The sequence below is a fragment of the Miniopterus schreibersii genome, assembly GCF_964146895.1.
Source record: "Miniopterus schreibersii genome assembly, chromosome: 16".
In the NCBI taxonomy this organism is placed as follows: domain Eukaryota; kingdom Metazoa; phylum Chordata; class Mammalia; order Chiroptera; family Miniopteridae; genus Miniopterus; species Miniopterus schreibersii.
The window spans coordinates 21,491,120-21,507,716 of record NC_138116.1 but is presented as its reverse complement, the minus strand read 5'-3'; the positions used below and the strand labels follow the sequence as shown (position 1 = coordinate 21,507,716).

The 16,597-nt window shown below is 54.6% G+C and overlaps 2 protein-coding genes across 3 annotated transcripts in view; one reads left to right on the top strand and one right to left on the bottom strand.

Annotated features, from left to right (window-relative positions):
• Positions 1 to 5,465: 5,465 nt before the first annotated feature.
• Positions 5,466 to 11,385, top strand: NR1D1 (nuclear receptor subfamily 1 group D member 1; the record flags this gene model as incomplete). Its single annotated transcript, XM_081162006.1, has 11 exons — positions 5,466 to 5,496; positions 5,704 to 5,758; positions 6,289 to 6,434; positions 7,923 to 8,000; positions 8,167 to 8,343; positions 8,431 to 8,499; positions 8,768 to 8,856; positions 8,960 to 9,104; positions 9,464 to 10,107; positions 10,411 to 10,596; positions 11,116 to 11,385. The coding sequence occupies 11 exons, from the start codon at positions 5,466 to 5,468 to the stop codon at positions 11,383 to 11,385; spliced, it is 1,890 nt and encodes a 629-aa protein (XP_081018132.1).
• Positions 11,377 to 16,597, bottom strand: part of THRA (thyroid hormone receptor alpha) — a 24,381-nt gene continuing 19,160 nt past the window's right edge. The window contains exons 9-10 of one of the 2 annotated variants that reach the window (XM_081161317.1): positions 15,983 to 16,110; positions 11,377 to 12,303 (exon numbers count right to left, since the gene is read on the bottom strand). In XM_081161317.1, coding sequence (XP_081017443.1) covers positions 11,881 to 12,303; positions 15,983 to 16,110 — 551 coding nt within the window. In that variant the 3' untranslated portion in view covers positions 11,377 to 11,880. The remainder of the gene's footprint in view (positions 12,304 to 15,982; positions 16,111 to 16,597) is intronic. The other variant, XM_081161318.1, reaches the window with a different exon arrangement.

Sequence of the window (16,597 nt, the reverse complement as noted above, 5' to 3'; positions counted from 1 at the left end):
TAGGGGGCTTTTGAAGGGCTGTTTTTAGAGGTACACATCTCTTAGGCAGGTGACTGGGGAAGTGGGGTGTTGTTTCCTTAGGGCTTTTTACGCAACTTCTGTCTGTCCTTGGTGGCCTTCAACACTCACTGAACCAATCCATTCTTAATACATCCGTTGGAAGGAGAGACTATAGATCTTTAAACGTCCGGGACCTACCTGCCCCTCTGCCCTCACCACCAGCTGCAGATCCCAAAGTCTGGGAGAGAAGAGAGTTCAGATCCCGGCTTCAGCCACCTCTGTAGCAGTCTATATGGAAGTTTGTTTGTCACATCCTATGCTGGCCCCCTTCTACCTTTACAATCAGACCAGGGAAAGGTGGGAGGGCGAGAGGAAGGAGTTTAGGGAAGGGAAAATGTGGTTGGAATTAAAAGAGAGATTCTGGGAAGCTGAGGTATTGTGGGGGCAGGAGCAAGGAGTGCTTCAGGCTTCTCTTCTTGGGGACACACCTCACTTCCAAGCACCATCATTGCTTAGGAAACCAGGATGAGCCTGCTGCTCAGACATTCCATGGGAAGTAATCATTCTCTTCAGGAAGGGCAGTCTTGCTGGTGGAAAGAGTTTTATCCTCAGACCTGGGGTTGAATTCCCATTTGCCATTTTCTTTGTGCCGTTCATAGTGATAGTTCCAAGAGATAGCTGGGAAAGTGTTAGCCTCTCCAATAATCTTCATCATCTATGCCATCCTTTGATGTGACATCTTTTTTTTTATAACCCTTTAAAAAATTGATTTTAGACAGGGAGGGAGAGAGAGAGAGACAGAAATGTCAATTTGTTGTTCTATTTAGTTGTGCATTCATTGGTTGCTTCTTGTATGTACCCTGACCAGAGATCGAACCCACAACCTTGGTGTATCAGGATGACACTCTAAGCATCTGAGCTACCCAGCCATGCGATGTGACATCTTCTTAATCTTTTTCTTTTTTTTAAATCCTCACCTGAGGATATTTTTTCCACTATTTTTCAGAGAGAGTGGGAAGGAGGGAGGGAAGAGGAGGGAGAGAGAGAGAGAGAAACATCCATGTGAGAGGGACACATCGATTAGTTGCCTCCCGCACACACCCCGACCAGGGCCGAGGATTGAGCCTGCAACAGAGGTATGTGCCCTTCGTGAAAACTGAACCTGGGACCCTTCAGTCCGCAGGTCAACGCTCTAACCACTGAGCCAAAGCCGGCTAGGGCACATCTTCTTAATCCTAAGTAAAATGTTATGCAAATACACTTCCAGACAAATTGCCTAGTCTCTGGAGCATTCAGGGCAAGTTAATCAAAGTCTCTAAGTCTCTGATTCCCCATCTCTAAAATAAGAATGAGACCTACAGCATAGGGTTGTTGTGGATATTAACTGAGGTAATGTATGTAATGCACTTAGCACAGTATCTGACATACAGTTGGCACTTAATACATAATTATTTCCTTTCCTAGGAAAAGGGAGTAGTGAGGTAGAGAAAGAATTTGAGACAAAACATTTCTATGGAACCCAGCTCTGAATCATGCCTCACTCTGTCTCCTTCTCCCCCAAATAACAAATTAGCTCAGACTTTGACCCTTCCCAAGACATCAAGGTTCTGGGAGGGTTAGGGCAAACTAGCTGGCCTTTCAGAGAACCAGCAAAGGGTCTAGGAAGGCTGGTTCCCTGATTCTAGGACATCCCCAGGGTTTCTGTCCCAGGTTGTCCCAGGTTTGCATCACCTGGGCAGGCAGGTTTTCCCCGGGGCAATGGTTTGCTTGGTGAGAAAGGAGGGGGAAGGGAAGGTACCTACTGAAGCTTGACCTGGTTTCTAGCAAGGACCCACCCTCAGTCAGTCAGTCAGTGTTGCCCCAAGATTTAGGACACCCAGGATTTGCACAGGGCGTTGCCCTGTTACCTAGAACAACCTACTGACAAGAAGAATAGAAATTGGATCAAACACATACATCCACACACACTCACGCCATTCACACTTACACACCCACATATATGGTCTCTCACTCACAATCATACGATCACACACACACTCTCTGGCCAGGGCTTAAGAGCTCTCAATCTCTTGCCTTTTTTACTCTATCTCTGCTGTCCTTCCCAGTCCAAAGAAATACAGGAGAATTAAAGACATATTTGGAAATGCACACACAGGCACAGGATACAACCCTGCCCCTAAATGGTAAGGTCAGTCCCCAGAATCCCAGACTCTGAGGAATCTGAGTAGAAGTGTGTGCAACATGGAGCCAGAGCTGTGCCTTGCTGTGCCAAGTCTTGGATGTGTATCCATTCCACACAGTTCCAATCTGAATACTGTTTATTAAGGGTCCAGTTCTTTCTTGGGCTGAACTTGGTTATGGGAGGAATGGTATGTGCGTGTGTGTGTGTGTGTGTGTGTGTGTGTGTGTGTGTGTGTATAGAAGTGAAGTGGAATGTCCAGCTGGCAGGAGAGATGGGAGGCTGTGTTGAGATGCACCTGTTGTCTGAAGGTCAAGGTTGAGGTCAAAGAGAGGCTAAAGCTAGGTTCTACCCCAGGTCCCCAAAGGCCAGACAACCCAGCCTTTTCTCCCTCCCTTTGGTGGCTCTGGGTCCCATAGTCTCTTTCCTTATTCCAGCAGCTGTTCGCAGAGAGAGGAACAGGGTGGATAGACTAGAAGCTTCTGGAGCCAAGGGAGAGTCCTGCCTCTCATTATTCTGTAGCCTCTCCAATTGTAGAAGGAAGATCCCAAAGTTACTTCTTTGTCAGGGAGAAAAGGAGAGCCCTCTAACAAGTGCAGAGGAAGGAGGGAGCAGAGGTAATCCCCATCCTTTGCCTCCTCCTTCCCAGCCTCCACCTTCATACCTCACAGGGATTGCAAAACAACCCAGCTTCTTGCCAAGTTTAGGCTGACTGAATTTCAGCTCTAGCTGCCTCTGCTTCCTCCTCCCTCTCACTTGTTGCAAACTCAGGGAGGGAGCCTTGACCCCTGGACCTCCCCCCCTACAGGGATAAACACCAGCAAGTAGAACAGAGGGTGGGTCGGATCACCAAAGCAGCAAACAGAGCTATAGGCCTTAGGGAGGATCTAAGGCAACTAAAGGGAGTGTGCCAGGGGTGGTGCTGGGGCTCGTGGAGAGCTAGAGGTCATGCCAAGGGCCCTAACTTCGAGTCCAGCCCTGTTAGATCCTTGGGCTGTGGCCCTGGCTCTGATGGAGAGTCAGAAAGTGGGCACAGAGAGCATGCAGAGCCAGACATGGCAGCTCACCTCCCAGCTTTCCCTCCAGAGCCCAGGGGGAGGAGGGAGAGGAGGTGGAGGCCGAGTTCTGAACCAAGTTTTCCTGAAAAGCTTCTTTCCTTGTTTGTCCTAGCCCCTCCCAGTCCCTCCCACGCTCTGCTGGAGCTTCCCAGCCCTGGGCCAAAGGGCCAGGGCAGGACAAGGAAGAGCCCACTGCCTTCTCTCTCCCACTTTCCTTGGGGGCTGCAGAACAAAGCTAAAGCCCCAGCCATTCTAGGGTGCCCATTCTAGGGAGCCCATCTACTGGGAGTCAAAGTCTACTGGGATCAGTGGTCAAGCCAGCGGCCCAGCTGCCACCCCTTCAGGCAACCTCACAGTCCTCTCAGCTTACTCACTTCCTTACTGCCCAGCTATTTTCTTCCTTGGTGCCCACACTCTTTTTCTCTACCTCTTTGGCGGCTGTCATGCTTCTAGGCACCCATCAATGCTGCCCCAGGAGCTGCCTGTGAACAAGTGGAGAAGGGGGGAAAAAATCTCCGTAGAATCACTGGGACTGAGGAGGAATTAGCAGGAAGCAGCAGGTGGCCCAGGTTCACTTCGCTGCTTCAAGGGGCTCTTAATCTCTCCCCACAACCCAAGTCCTCAAACAGGATAGACCTCTACGTGAGACTTGTTTTTATCAATGGGACAATGCTGCTTTGAAGGGAGATGCTGGTTGTTCCTAACCCCCGTTCAGTGTTGCACTTGCACATCTGCTGATCTCCCAATGTTTTAGGGTGGGGAGATGAAACTAGCAATGGATGTCTGATCTTGGGCCAGTCACTTCTGAGCCTCACTTTCCTCATTAGTAAAGGAGGAAGGGTAAGATACTCTTAACCCTGGGTGTTCCCTTCTGAGTTACCTTCTGTGGAATCCACAAGTTACCATCAAGCACTGGGGGTGGTGGGAGTGGGGGTGTCACTGTGCTTCCAGGCCCCTGCCTTACCTCTGGCCTCATTACTTTAGGACCTGAAAGCACTTTCACCATAAAGTTTCCCTCCCTTGTCCTTTTTATTCCACAAAGGGAAATGACTCATCCCAAAGTCACCTCAAATGGGTGGGATGGGGAGTCCCTAGGGACATCCTCACCCCCATAGCAATTCCTTTCCCTGGGGGTGCTTTCCCTAAGAGAAGTAGAAGACACATTTCCTTTTGGTCTTAGGACTTAGCCCTGCAGCAGAAGTTCAGCTTAGGCTACTGATTCCGGGGATATCTCCCTTCTCCCCGTGTCACCAGTAACCTCAAGGGGAGGTCAGTTCTGCAATCACGTGAAGCCCTCACGTTTGCAAGGTTTGCAGAAAAGGCCTATTAGCTTTGATCTCCCAGGGAGCAGCGAAGCTTGCCAGTCCCTCCCCAAGAATTCACATGCCTCTGCCATACAGGCTTTCCAAACACGCCACCCAGACTCTTCAGCACACCCCACCCACCCCGCTCTCAGCTCCTCCCCCGTCCCAGCAAGAGCTTTTGCAAGGCAGAAAGGGGTAAATATACGCCGACCGCCTACTTTACCAGTGGACTACAAATCCCGGCAGCCTGAGCGTTACGCAGGCGCACGGAGCTCAACGTGCCTGCTGCTGGAAAAGTGTGTCACTGGGGCACGAGGCGCTCCCTGGGATCACATGGTACCTGCTCCAGTGCCGCGTGCGGCCGGGAACCCTGGGTTGCTGGCGCCTGCGCAGAGCCCTCTGTCCCAGGGAAAAAAGGCTGGGGCAAAAGGCGCCTGAGATTGGCAGAGTGAAATATTGCTGCTGAGGGAACGTAGCAGGGCACACGTCTCGCTTCTTTGCGCCTGGGTGCCCCGTTTCTCCCCATCATCTACTTCCTGACTGCAACCTCTCTCTCTGGGACTTTTGCACCGGGAGTTCCAGATTCGCTATCCTGCAGCGCTGCGGAGCCTTGGAGCAGTGGCACCGGGTGCACTGCGGAGACCCGACCCTCCTTGCTACCTACCTTCTAGCCAGAACTACTGCAGGCTAATTCCCTCCGGCCCCTTTCCCCCACACTCTCTCTGCTCTTCCCATGCAAAGCAGACCTCCGTTGCCTCAGCGTCCTCCCCCTCTGCAGGGCTGCAGTCCGGCCACCCCAAGACCTTGCTGCAGGGTGCCTCCACTCCCCACCCTCAGCCAGTGCCCAGGGGGAGACAGCGGCAATTGCAACCTCCAGTTTGTGTCAAGGTCCGGTTTGAATGACCTCTCTCAGCCGGTGAAGACATGACGACCCTGGACTCCAACAACAACACAGGTACTGAGATTACTATCATCATCCTTTCTTTGTCACTGTCTGCTCACTTCCATCTATGTCTGATAACAAGAGGAACTTTGTAAGGGACTGGGGACTCCCTCTGCCCGGGGATTTGCTAGCGTAATGGGGACTATAAGCTGGAATTTCAAGAGAGGGACCTTTTTGACCTGGGATTGTGCCCGGAGACGCTCTACCACCACCCCTCAGTCCTAAAGCTCTGTTTAAAGGACTGGGATCCCGTGCCGGTGGAAATGGAGAGCGGGTATGTGTGGTGAGATGAATTGTTTAGAGGGAGTGGGAGCTTTGGAGCACAGCTCCTAAACACCCCCATTTGTCCGCCCCCTGCGGCTGTGGCATGCCTGGCCTTCTCAGAAAGAAGGCCCCCTCCTTCCTCTCTTCCTCTTCTCCTAGTTTCCGCAGGCTGGAAGGAACCTGAGAAGCAGTGGGGTGATGGGGACTCCAAGACAGGAGGGGCTGGGGGAATAGGTCAGGTCTCACTGGGAAATCCTCAGTGACAGTAGGGAGCGGCACTTGAGGAGCTAGGAGAGTGGCGCTGGGCCCCAGGGAGGACACCCACAGTGTCCGGGTAGCCCAGAGGGCTCACATGGCTGCGGAGCCGGGCCCACGTGCTGCGTTTGTTTTCATTCAGCAGAAGCCGTGGCCGCCACTTCATTGGTCGTTGCCTCCCAGCCCTGTTACATAATGAGCTCCGCCCCCTGGTCGCCTAGGCAACGCGTGTTCCCTTTTCTCCTCCCCTCAGTAATCCCCGCCCATCTCGCGTTTGCTGCCCAGCCCAGGACCTGGACCCGGGGAGGGGCGGGACGGGACGGAGGTGGGGCTGCTGCTCCGGATTGACGGGAAGCGGAGTGGGCGGGCCCTCCAGTTCCGGGGTTCCTCGTTGGGTAGCCACGTGCGAGAAGCACACGTGGAGCTGGGACGTGAGGCCGGCTGAGGGCTGGGCTCCCGCCCCGCCCCGCCCTGCCGAGATCTGGGTGAAGTTGGGCTGACTCACCGCCCCCGCCTGCCTCCTTTTCCTGTCCGCCTGCCCGGGTCCCCCCTCCTCCCCTTCACCAAAGCAGAATAAGATGGAGCCATCCCTGACCTCGATTGGCCTCATGTTTACACTTCTCAAAGGAACCTCACGTTTAGCCACCCTTCTCACTCCTTTTCTCTTTATTCTGTTTGCACCTATTCACTGTATTGCCTTTAGACTCAGCTCCACATTTAGTTCTTTCTGTACCCCAAGCATCTCTTTCTTTAGTCCTGCAAACATTATCTAACTCCCCACCCCACCAAACAAGCAGCAGTTTGCTTCCTAAGGACTTCCCCAAAACAACTACATTCCAGAATAATAGCTGAAAGGATATTAGCCTCTCTCATCCTTTTGTTTTACGGATAGGAAAACTGAGACCCAGAGAAGGGACTTGATTTTCTCTAGGTTACAAATCAATTTGGTGGTGATAGATCTAGAACTAGACTCGTTTGAGCATGCCCCTCACTTCCAGGTTAGAAGGAAGCCTCTTTGATGAGTCTTCTCTTGGGGGATGGGTGAACTAGGTCAGGTTCATTTACCACCAAATAAATACCCCATCCCCCCTCATAAGCCTTGAAACTGTAGGAGCTGATCTGTTGTGCAACTATTTTACAGGGAGCTGGGTTCACCCTGACCAACCTTGAGCTATTTTAGGGTTGCCCTGCCCAGCTTAGTGTGTGTCAGTGGGTGAGCAAGACATGTGCCTCTGGAGACACAGTAGTTCGGCCTGTGTTGGCTCACACGTGTCCTGGTATCCTCCCTTCTCTCACCCCGCCTACGGCAGGCCAAACTAGGTGCTTGGCAAAGGTGTGGCAGGCAGGTCACCTTTTTCTCCTGCTGATACCACGGGAACATGGCCACCTGGTTAGCAATGTAATCAGAGGGCCAAAGTCCTGGAGTGGCCAGAGAGCCAAGGTCGTTGTCACCGGGCTGAGATCTGAAAGGGGGAATTCCAAAGCCCTAGGCAGGACAATTTGTCCTTCACATTCACCTCCTGCAATTTGTACTGCTAAGTCTTTCCTGGGCTCAGAGGGAGAGTCCACTCAGACTCTCACGTTTGGAGGCCAGGGGAACCAGACTGGGCAGGTTTGGTACCTTCAGTACTTTCGTAGAATACATCTTCCAGTTTGCGGGGAATGTGACTTTTATTCCTCACATTCCCACACTCTCCTCACTCACTGTTGGCTAGCTGCCCCTCCATGGCCTCATCCCTGGAATGGTCTTGCTAGTAAAATCAGCAGCTGTTTATTTTGGAAGACTGGGCCTTATGAATGGGTCTCAGCTGCTCATCCCATCCTTAGGTCTGCTCTGACAACTAAGTCGGTATTCCCAAGGAAGGCATCCAGGGCAGGGGGGCACATACATGATATGCCCACAGGGGTCATGCCTATAGGGAGGTACCTCACACCCAAGGCAGAAGCAGATTGTACCCTGCGAAAGGTCATGATTGTTGGTGGCTATGCCATATCAAGTATGTGTTGGGGAGTTACTTATTGTGGCTCTTCTGAGGTTCCACATGGTTAACTTCTGAGTATCCAGCAGTGTGTGGAGGAGACAGTGGGTGATGAGCAGGGTGGTGCCCTAAGACCATACATATATGGCAGCTGACATCCCCTTTCCTTGTGTTCTACTGCCAGGTGGCGTCATCACCTACATTGGCTCCAGTGGCTCTTCCCCGAGCCGCACCAGCCCTGAGTCCCTCTACAGTGACAGCTCGAATGGAAGCTTCCAGTCCCTGACCCAAGGCTGCCCCACCTACTTCCCACCATCACCCACTGGCTCCCTCACCCAGGACCCAGCTCGCTCCTTTGGGAGTATTCCACCCAGCTTGAGTGATGGTGGTTCTCCTTCATCTTCCTCCTCCTCTTCTTCCTCCTCCTTTTATAATGGGAGCCCCCCAGGGGGTCTACAAGTGGCCCTGGAAGACAGCAGCCGAGTGTCCCCCAGCAAGAGCACCAGCAACATCACCAGTGAGTACATTTCCAGATGATCTGGGGGAAAGGAAGGCAGCCAGACCTAGGGTGGAAGTTGGTGTCCATGTGAAACAGTTATTCCCAGGGCCTACCCTGGCCTTGGAAATTTCTCCTAGAGTTGCATCAGCTGTCTGATCATTTGAGTGCCCCCTAGATACTGGGGCTCCTCCTTAGTTTCCCCCCCAGAATCTCCAGCCCAGAAAACTTCCATCTCTTGCCACTCAGACAGCCCTCCTGCTCACTTGCTGCCCCTCTCTTCCTGCAGAGCTCAATGGCATGGTGCTACTGTGTAAAGTGTGTGGAGACGTTGCCTCAGGCTTCCACTATGGTGTACATGCTTGTGAGGGCTGTAAGGTGAGCCAGGTTGGGGGTAAGGGCAGGGGCAGGTGATCCGCTCCCCCAGAACACATAGGTGTGGCCTCGATGGAGATGCTCACTAGTTCCCCCTGCCTTCCAGGGCTTTTTCCGTCGGAGCATCCAGCAGAACATCCAGTACAAAAGGTGTCTGAAAAATGAGAACTGCTCCATCGTCCGCATCAATCGCAACCGCTGCCAGCAGTGTCGCTTCAAGAAGTGTCTCTCCGTGGGCATGTCCCGAGATGGTAAGGCAACACTGTTGCCCCTTGAGCATCCCCACATTCCTTCCTTCCATCCAAAGTTTCTGAATTAATCCCTCCCTTTAAAAAGTCCCAAACTGAGATACCTCATACCATGAGTCTCATTTGCATAGGGGATACCCATACTTCATCCTCTTGGGTAAACAGTTCTTTCCCATTAGTCCCTCTGGTCACCTCCCCCCCAAAATCCCTACTGGGAAAACCCCTTCCATAGGTGTGGTCTTGCTGGTTTTAGTTTTGATGTGGAACCCCAAGCCCTTAGGGTCTTGCCCTTTCAGGAGGAAGGAAGAGAAGGATGTGAGTGTGTATGAGAACTTCCTGACACTGCTCTCATCCTGTCACAGCTGTGCGTTTTGGGCGCATCCCCAAACGAGAGAAGCAGCGGATGCTGGCTGAGATGCAGAGCGCCATGAACCTGGCCAACAACCAGTTGAGCAGCCAGTGCTCAATGGAGACCTCGCCCGCTCAGCACCCGACCCCAGGCCCCATGGGCCCCTCACCACCCCCAGCTCCAGCCCCCTCACCCCTGGTGGGCTTCTCCCAGTTCCCACAACAGCTGACACCTCCCCGATCTCCAAGTCCTGAGCCCAAAGTGGAAGATGTGATATCCCAGGTGGCGCGGGCCCACCGAGAGATCTTCACCTATGCCCATGATAAGCTGGGCACCTCACCTGGCAACTTCAATGACAACCATGCATCGGCCAGCCCTCCGGCCACCACCCCACATTGCTGGGAAAGTCAAGGCTGCCCGCCTGTTCCCAATGACAATAACATCATGGCTGCCCAACGTCATAACGAGGCCCTGAATGGTTTACACCAGGCTCCCTCCTCCTACCCTCCCACCTGGCCCCCTGGCCCTGCCCACCACAGCTGCCACCAACCCAATAGCAATGGGCACCGTCTATGCCCCACCCACGTGTACCCAGCCCCAGAAGGCGAAGCACCTGCCAACAGTCTGTGGCAGGGCAACTCCAAGAACGTTCTGCTGGTGAGGGCACCGGGGGTAAGGTGGGCAGGGGGCCTAGAATGGATTTAGCATAGGGCAGCTGGGTGTGCCTGGAGGCTAACACAAGGATATCCTCTTCCCAGGGGAGGATGCTTAGCCCTGTAGCAAGGCCTCTGCCTAGGAATCCCTGATCTCTACCTGGCACACTGATCGCTACTTTACCTGAAAGACCCATCCTTCAGGGCCACAGCCTCTCACCCAGAATCTAGGGCCCACGCCTGCGGGGGGAGCTCATCTGAGCTAGCCTGGCTGATACTCCCCTCCCCAAATCCCTTCCTCCTCCAGGCGTGTCCGATGAATATGTACCCGCATGGATGCAGTGGGCGAACCGTGCAAGAGATCTGGGAGGATTTCTCCATGAGTTTCACACCCGCTGTGCGGGAGGTGGTGGAGTTTGCTAAGCACATCCCAGGCTTCCGTGATCTTTCTCAGCATGACCAGGTCACTCTGCTTAAGGCTGGCACCTTTGAGGTGAGTGACCCTTTGTGCTCCCTGCTCTTGACCTTGGGAAGCATCCAGCAGAAAGGCTTGGTGACTGGGCCAGACAGCAGCTCTGAAAGGCTTTGGAACCCCAGTACCTTTGTCCTTATAGACTATGACTGACGAGGAGGGGGCAGAATGCCTCTCCTTCCTCAGGATGGCTGGGACTTATGTCTTCTCAGCTGGAGTCTAATCACATCCCAGTGCCTTAAAATAACACTTTAGGGCACATTGCTACCCCCATTCTAGGCCTGAGCAAATTGATTTTGGTAAAGTGACTTGCCCAAGGTCATAGGTAGTGACTAAGTTGTGACTCCGATTTAGGCCTGTTGGATTCCAAAGCTAGTGGGATGTTCCCCATCCTCCCACCTGGTCCCCCACTTCCCTTTACCCACTCAGAAACTATCCCTACTCTTTACTGAGAAATCTAGTTAAACCCTTCAGAAAATTTTAGGGGTGATTTGGCAAGTGCTCCTGCCACCTCACCCAGGACGACTGTCCCTGCTTTAGGTGCTGATGGTGCGCTTTGCATCGCTGTTCAACGTGAAGGACCAGACAGTGATGTTCCTGAGTCGCACCACCTACAGCCTGCAGGAGCTCAGTGCCATGGGCATGGGAGACCTGCTCAATGCCATGTTTGACTTCAGTGAGAAGCTCAACTCCTTAGCGCTTACCGAGGAGGAGCTGGGCCTCTTCACTGCGGTGGTGCTTGTCTCTGCAGGTAGGTCAAGCTTTCGCCTGAGCCTGACCTGGGGGAGGAGGCGGACGCAGTTCAATTGAACACACCTTTTATGGAGTACCTACTCTATGCCAGGCCCTGCACTGGGCACTGGCGATACAGACATGATTCAAACACAGTCTAGCTTAGGAGACAGACTCATGCCCGACTAATTATAAAACAGTGAATAAGTGTCACAGTAGAAGCATGAACCAAGGGCTTAGGGAGCACACACAACTATTTCTGCCTGGGGAGCTGGGGAAGGAGGTGACATTTGAGTGGGGCCTCAAAGGACAAGATATTGCCAGGCAGAGGTGGGGGGGAGTGGAGGGCAGGGAGGGCAAGGGCATTCAAGCGGAGGGAACTATAGAGCAAAAAGCAAAGGGGCCTGGATATGTTCGGCCTGTTTAGGGAAGGAGAGTGGCCTTGTGAGATAGGAGGTGCCCAGCCCTGCTGAGCCCATGCTCCCAGCTCTCAGGTACCTCCTGCTCTGGGGCAGAGGCCTGGGAGGAGGAGTTATGCTTCCCTCCTCCTTCCCCTGGGCCCTCTGAGGGGCTTCAGGGAGAGGCTGCATTGCCCGCCACGTCCTCCTGGCAGACCTCCTCCTGGCACACCTCGGGTTCCTCCTGGCACACCTCGGGTTCCTCCTGGCAGGCCTCCGGTTCCTCGTCAGAGGAGCTCAGGGAGCTTGTCTCACTGCTGTCGTCTTCTCCACAGACCGCTCGGGAATGGAGAATTCCGCTTCGGTGGAGCAGCTCCAGGAGACGCTGCTGCGGGCTCTTCGGGCTCTGGTGCTGAAGAACCGGCCCTTGGAGACTTCCCGCTTCACCAAGCTGCTGCTCAAGCTGCCGGACCTGCGGACCCTGAACAACATGCATTCCGAGAAGCTGCTGTCCTTCCGGGTGGACGCCCAGTGACCCGCCCGGCCGGCCTTCTGCCGCTGCCCCCTTGTACAGAATCGAACTCTGCACTTCTCTCTCCTTTACGAGACGAAAAGGAAAAGCAAACCAGAATCTTATTTATATTGTTATAAAATATTCCAAGATGAGCCTCTGGCCCCCCTGAGCCTTCTTGTAAATACCTGCCTCCCTCCCCCATCACTGAACCTCCCATCCTCCCCTATTTAAACCACTCTCTCCCCTCTAATTCTCTAGCCCCCCAATTTGTTCTATTCCTGTCTCAAATCCAATAGTTCACAGCTGAGCTGGCTTCTGTGGTGTGTGCTCGTTGGGGGGTGGGGTGGGGTGGAAATAATGCCAAGGCTGGGGGCACACCTCTCCATCTGGTCAGTTTGTGGGGTGGGTACTCTGCCAGCAGATGGGAGGATACAGGGAAACAGCACGCAAGTCTAAGGGGGGGCGCCCAAGGGGGTTATTTTCATCATATATTTATTACATAAATATATAGTAAAATAGACGAGCAACAATTACCATAAAAATATCTTTCTTTAAAATCCTGACCCAAAACACAACGGGGTGAAAAATCGCACATAACAGACATACTGATTGTCAATGTGGGGCAGGAGTAGGAGCCCCCCAAGTCACTCCTACTGGCCCCACCCCTGGGGAAGGGAACTACCTCCTTCCCTGTTTCTGGCCACAACCCCCCTCCCCCCACCCCCAGCACCAGCTTCTCATACATTCAGTAGCGCCTCCAGGGAAGTGTCCCCCTCCCCCCACCCAGGAGTTCCCAGGGCAGGAATTACTGTCCCCCTTACGGACGGTGTCAATGTCACACGCCCTGCCCTCTCCCAGCCCTGTAGACCCGCCACTAGGAGAAGGCGTAGGGGCTCTTCCACCCCCACCCTCCCCAAGTCTGAGCAGGGAGGAGGCTGGATGAGGTATGTGTGTTATGAGTGATAGGATGGGGAATACTGAGATGGAGAGGCGGGTGGTGGGGGTGGGGTAGTGGTCATGGCTCTGGCACCCCCTTGTCCTGGCCTGGACCCCTCATTCTATTCTCAGCAGCCCCTCCTCCCACCAATACTGCACCTGCTGCCCCACCCTGCCTGCCCTAGTGCCCCGGGCCAATACTGGGGGAGGCATGCTAAGCACCCACATCAAGGCCATCCCCCTCATTAGCACCAATGGCCCCCAGGAGAGGGCCCTGTCCCCCACTTCCAAAGCAGGGACTGGGACAGCTACCTCTCTAGAGCAGGTTTGTGGCACTCCTGAGTCCCCCTCAACTCCTCCCCCACCACGTGTACTCACACACACATTCATGTAGAGAAATGCACACATACACCCCACATCACTGAGAGTGGGGGGGAAGGGTCGGGGAGGAGTGGGGGATCACAGCTCATATGACTGGGAAGGCTACGGGGATTCCCAAGTGCCTGTAAGAGGCCAAGCCTCTTTAAGGCCTTTTCTCCACCATGTCCATGGTTGAGAATGGGGACTGAGGGGTAGAGATGGGGCTAGAGGGATGGGGGAGACAGCAGACAGGTCAGGAATTCCACTGGGCCCCCAGGGGTAGGAAGAGGGTACAAGAGGGCTTGCCTATAGGACAGGAGGAATACAGGAATCAGAGCCCCAGGAGAGAAAGAGGGAGAGACAAAGACAGCACGTGCAGTCCACGTGCCCAAGGGGGCGGGGCAGGCACACACACAGGTGACAGGTGATGCTCTTCCAGGCCCTCCCCTCTGTCAGAACACCTGAACAGCAGGGGAAGGACATGCCCTAATGGGCAGCATAGCATTGCCTTGTGTGTGTGTGTGTGTGTGTGTGTGTGTGTGTGTGTGTGTAGGGGGCTGTGGCAGGCTGAGGGTCAGGGTGGGGTGGCAGGTTCCCCACTGCTTAAGACATTTTTGCCCCCATAGTGCAAAGCGCAGGAAGCCCTGGCACCCCTGCCCCCCTGCCCCATTCCCCATGGCTTCCGGGGGCATCTATGTCCACCCATCCATCCCTGCCGACATGCAGCCCTGAGCCCAGGGCCCTCTGGTCTGCTCTGTCCCTCCCCATCCTCCCCTTGCCCCACCCATGGGAGAGCTACCTCCTCTGTCCCTCTCCCCTGCAAAGTGGGCTATAGGCAAAGGGAGGAAGAGGAGGGCAGCTCACCCAAATGCAGACCAATAGAGCACTCCTCACCAGGAAGGTGGGAGGTGGCTCAAGCCAAAGTCCCTGAATTAGAGAAAAGAGGGGAAATGGGTCCTAGAGGCAGAGGGGCGGCTGGCCTAAAGAGCTTCAAAGAAAAAAAGAGGAGCACCAACCGCCCCCTTCCCCTGGGCCCCAACTAAGTGCTATTAATATGAGCATCCCATTCCTTGGTGCCTGCCCGCCCAGAGTCTGGGTTAGAGCGCTGAAGTGGGAGCAGGGAAGGAGGAGGGCAGAGGTTAGAGAGAGCCCAGAAGACATATGGGAAACAGAGTCCTAAGGGGGTGGAGGCTCTGGGAGAAGCTCGAGTGCACACCCTCCTCGCCCCTAGTGCAGAGCATCTGGATTGGAGCTAATACTGCAGGATGTGAGGAGGGCGGGAGCTTGAGCCACAGTTTTTCCTGTGTGGGTGCCAAGGTGCAGAAGGAGTGGGGGGTGGGGACAAGGAGAGGCCCCTGGGGCTGGGCACTTGAAAGGGGAGCTGTGCGGGCAGCAGGGCAGGCTGGTGAGGGGCCAGCTGGCATCCAGCGTGAGAGGTAGATGGAACTCAGCGGGCACGAGTGGCAGAGAGCAGAGGAAGTACTTGGGTGGGGGTGCCAAAGGGGCACAGAGGAAGGGGCAAGGCAAGGGGTGGGTGGCCAGGACCCTGTTGTGTTAACTCACAGCTCTGATCGGCAGCCCTACCTTTAGGGACCTTGTGTGGGGGGCAGTTCTCTCTGATTTGGGGGGGAGGAGGGGTAGCTCTCAAAGTGCATGGGGGTGGTAGGGGGGTCCTCCCCTCTGGCCAGCCTCAGTTAATAACTTAATATTATCTCTCTCTCTCTATCAATCGCTCGCTCTCTCTTTTTTTCTTTTTCTCTCTGTCTAGTTTTTCTTCATTTATCTTCTCCCCTTGCCTGGTTTCCAAAGTGCAGTTAGAATGACTATAATTTTTAACCTCCTGGGAGGAGCCAAGCCAAGCCCTTCTTTGCACCCAGGCATCCGGGGAAGCAGAGAGGCCCTTAGCCTGGAGGGGAAATCTAGGCCAAGGAACTAGATGGGGGACTCTCTCTCATGTGTGTATGTGTGTGTAGGGGGTGAGTTGAGGGCATCTTCCCCCACCCCACATTCCTGTCCCCTACAGTCAAGATGGCTTGTCCCCTCTTAGTTCTCCCGCCCTTCCCCTACCTTCTTAGAGGACGGGGTCCTGGGAACTGCAGGACACGGTCCCTCCCAGCCTCCCACACTGTCCTTTTCATAGCAAGTTCATTTGTTTGCCCTGTCCCAGGGCTGGAGGTTCTGAGGAGGAGGGACGGGGTAGTGCGGGTGTGTGGGGGAGCTGAATCTATCCGAGGATGAGAGGAAGGAGAGAAGAGGTGTGGGGGTCTCCCTCAGCCCCCAGCTCTGCCCCTTCTCTCCAGGCTCCTCCCCACCAGCTCCGCACACCCTCTGGCCGCCTGAGGCTTTAGACTTCCTGATCCTCAAAGACCTCGAGGAAGAGTGGGGGGAAGAGTTCGGTGGGGCACTCGACTTTCATGTGGAGGAAGCGGCTGGCGTGGCAGGCCCCGATCATGCGGAGGTCAGTCACCTTCATCAGCAGCTTGGGCCAGAAGTGCGGAATGTTGTGTTTGCGGTGGTTGACGTAGTGCTCGAACGCCAGCAGGTACGCCTCCTGACTCTTCTCGATCTTGTCCACACACAGCAGGCCCGAGCGGTCTGTGGGAAAGGAGAGGCATGAGGGTGAGTGGGTGAAGGGAGACACAGGGGAGAGGAGAGGGGCAGTGAGTGGAGAAAAACACACTGTGGGGGGCGCGTGTGTAGGAGGAAGGACGCCAGGGCATGGGAGGGAGACTGAAGGGACCATGAGTGAAGGGATAAGCAAAGAGGACAGAGGGACAGAGAGGTGAGAAGAAAGGACTCAGAGACAGGACAGGACTGGGGGCGCAGAAGGGCTGGTGGTCAGAGAGGTGGGGTGGGAATAAGGGTAGGGAGGGGACGAGGGGACAGAGAGAGGACATGGGGCAAAGATGGGAAAGGAGCGGAAGAGGCATCCGGAGGCAAGAGATGGGCCTGGGGAACAGAACAGAGGAAGGATGGGTGACAGAGCAGGGGCCAGGGGACAGAGGATGGGCCCGGGGGCCAGAGGTGGCCTGGATGACAGAGGTAAGCTGGTGGGACACAGAAGTGGGCTTGGGGGCGGCAG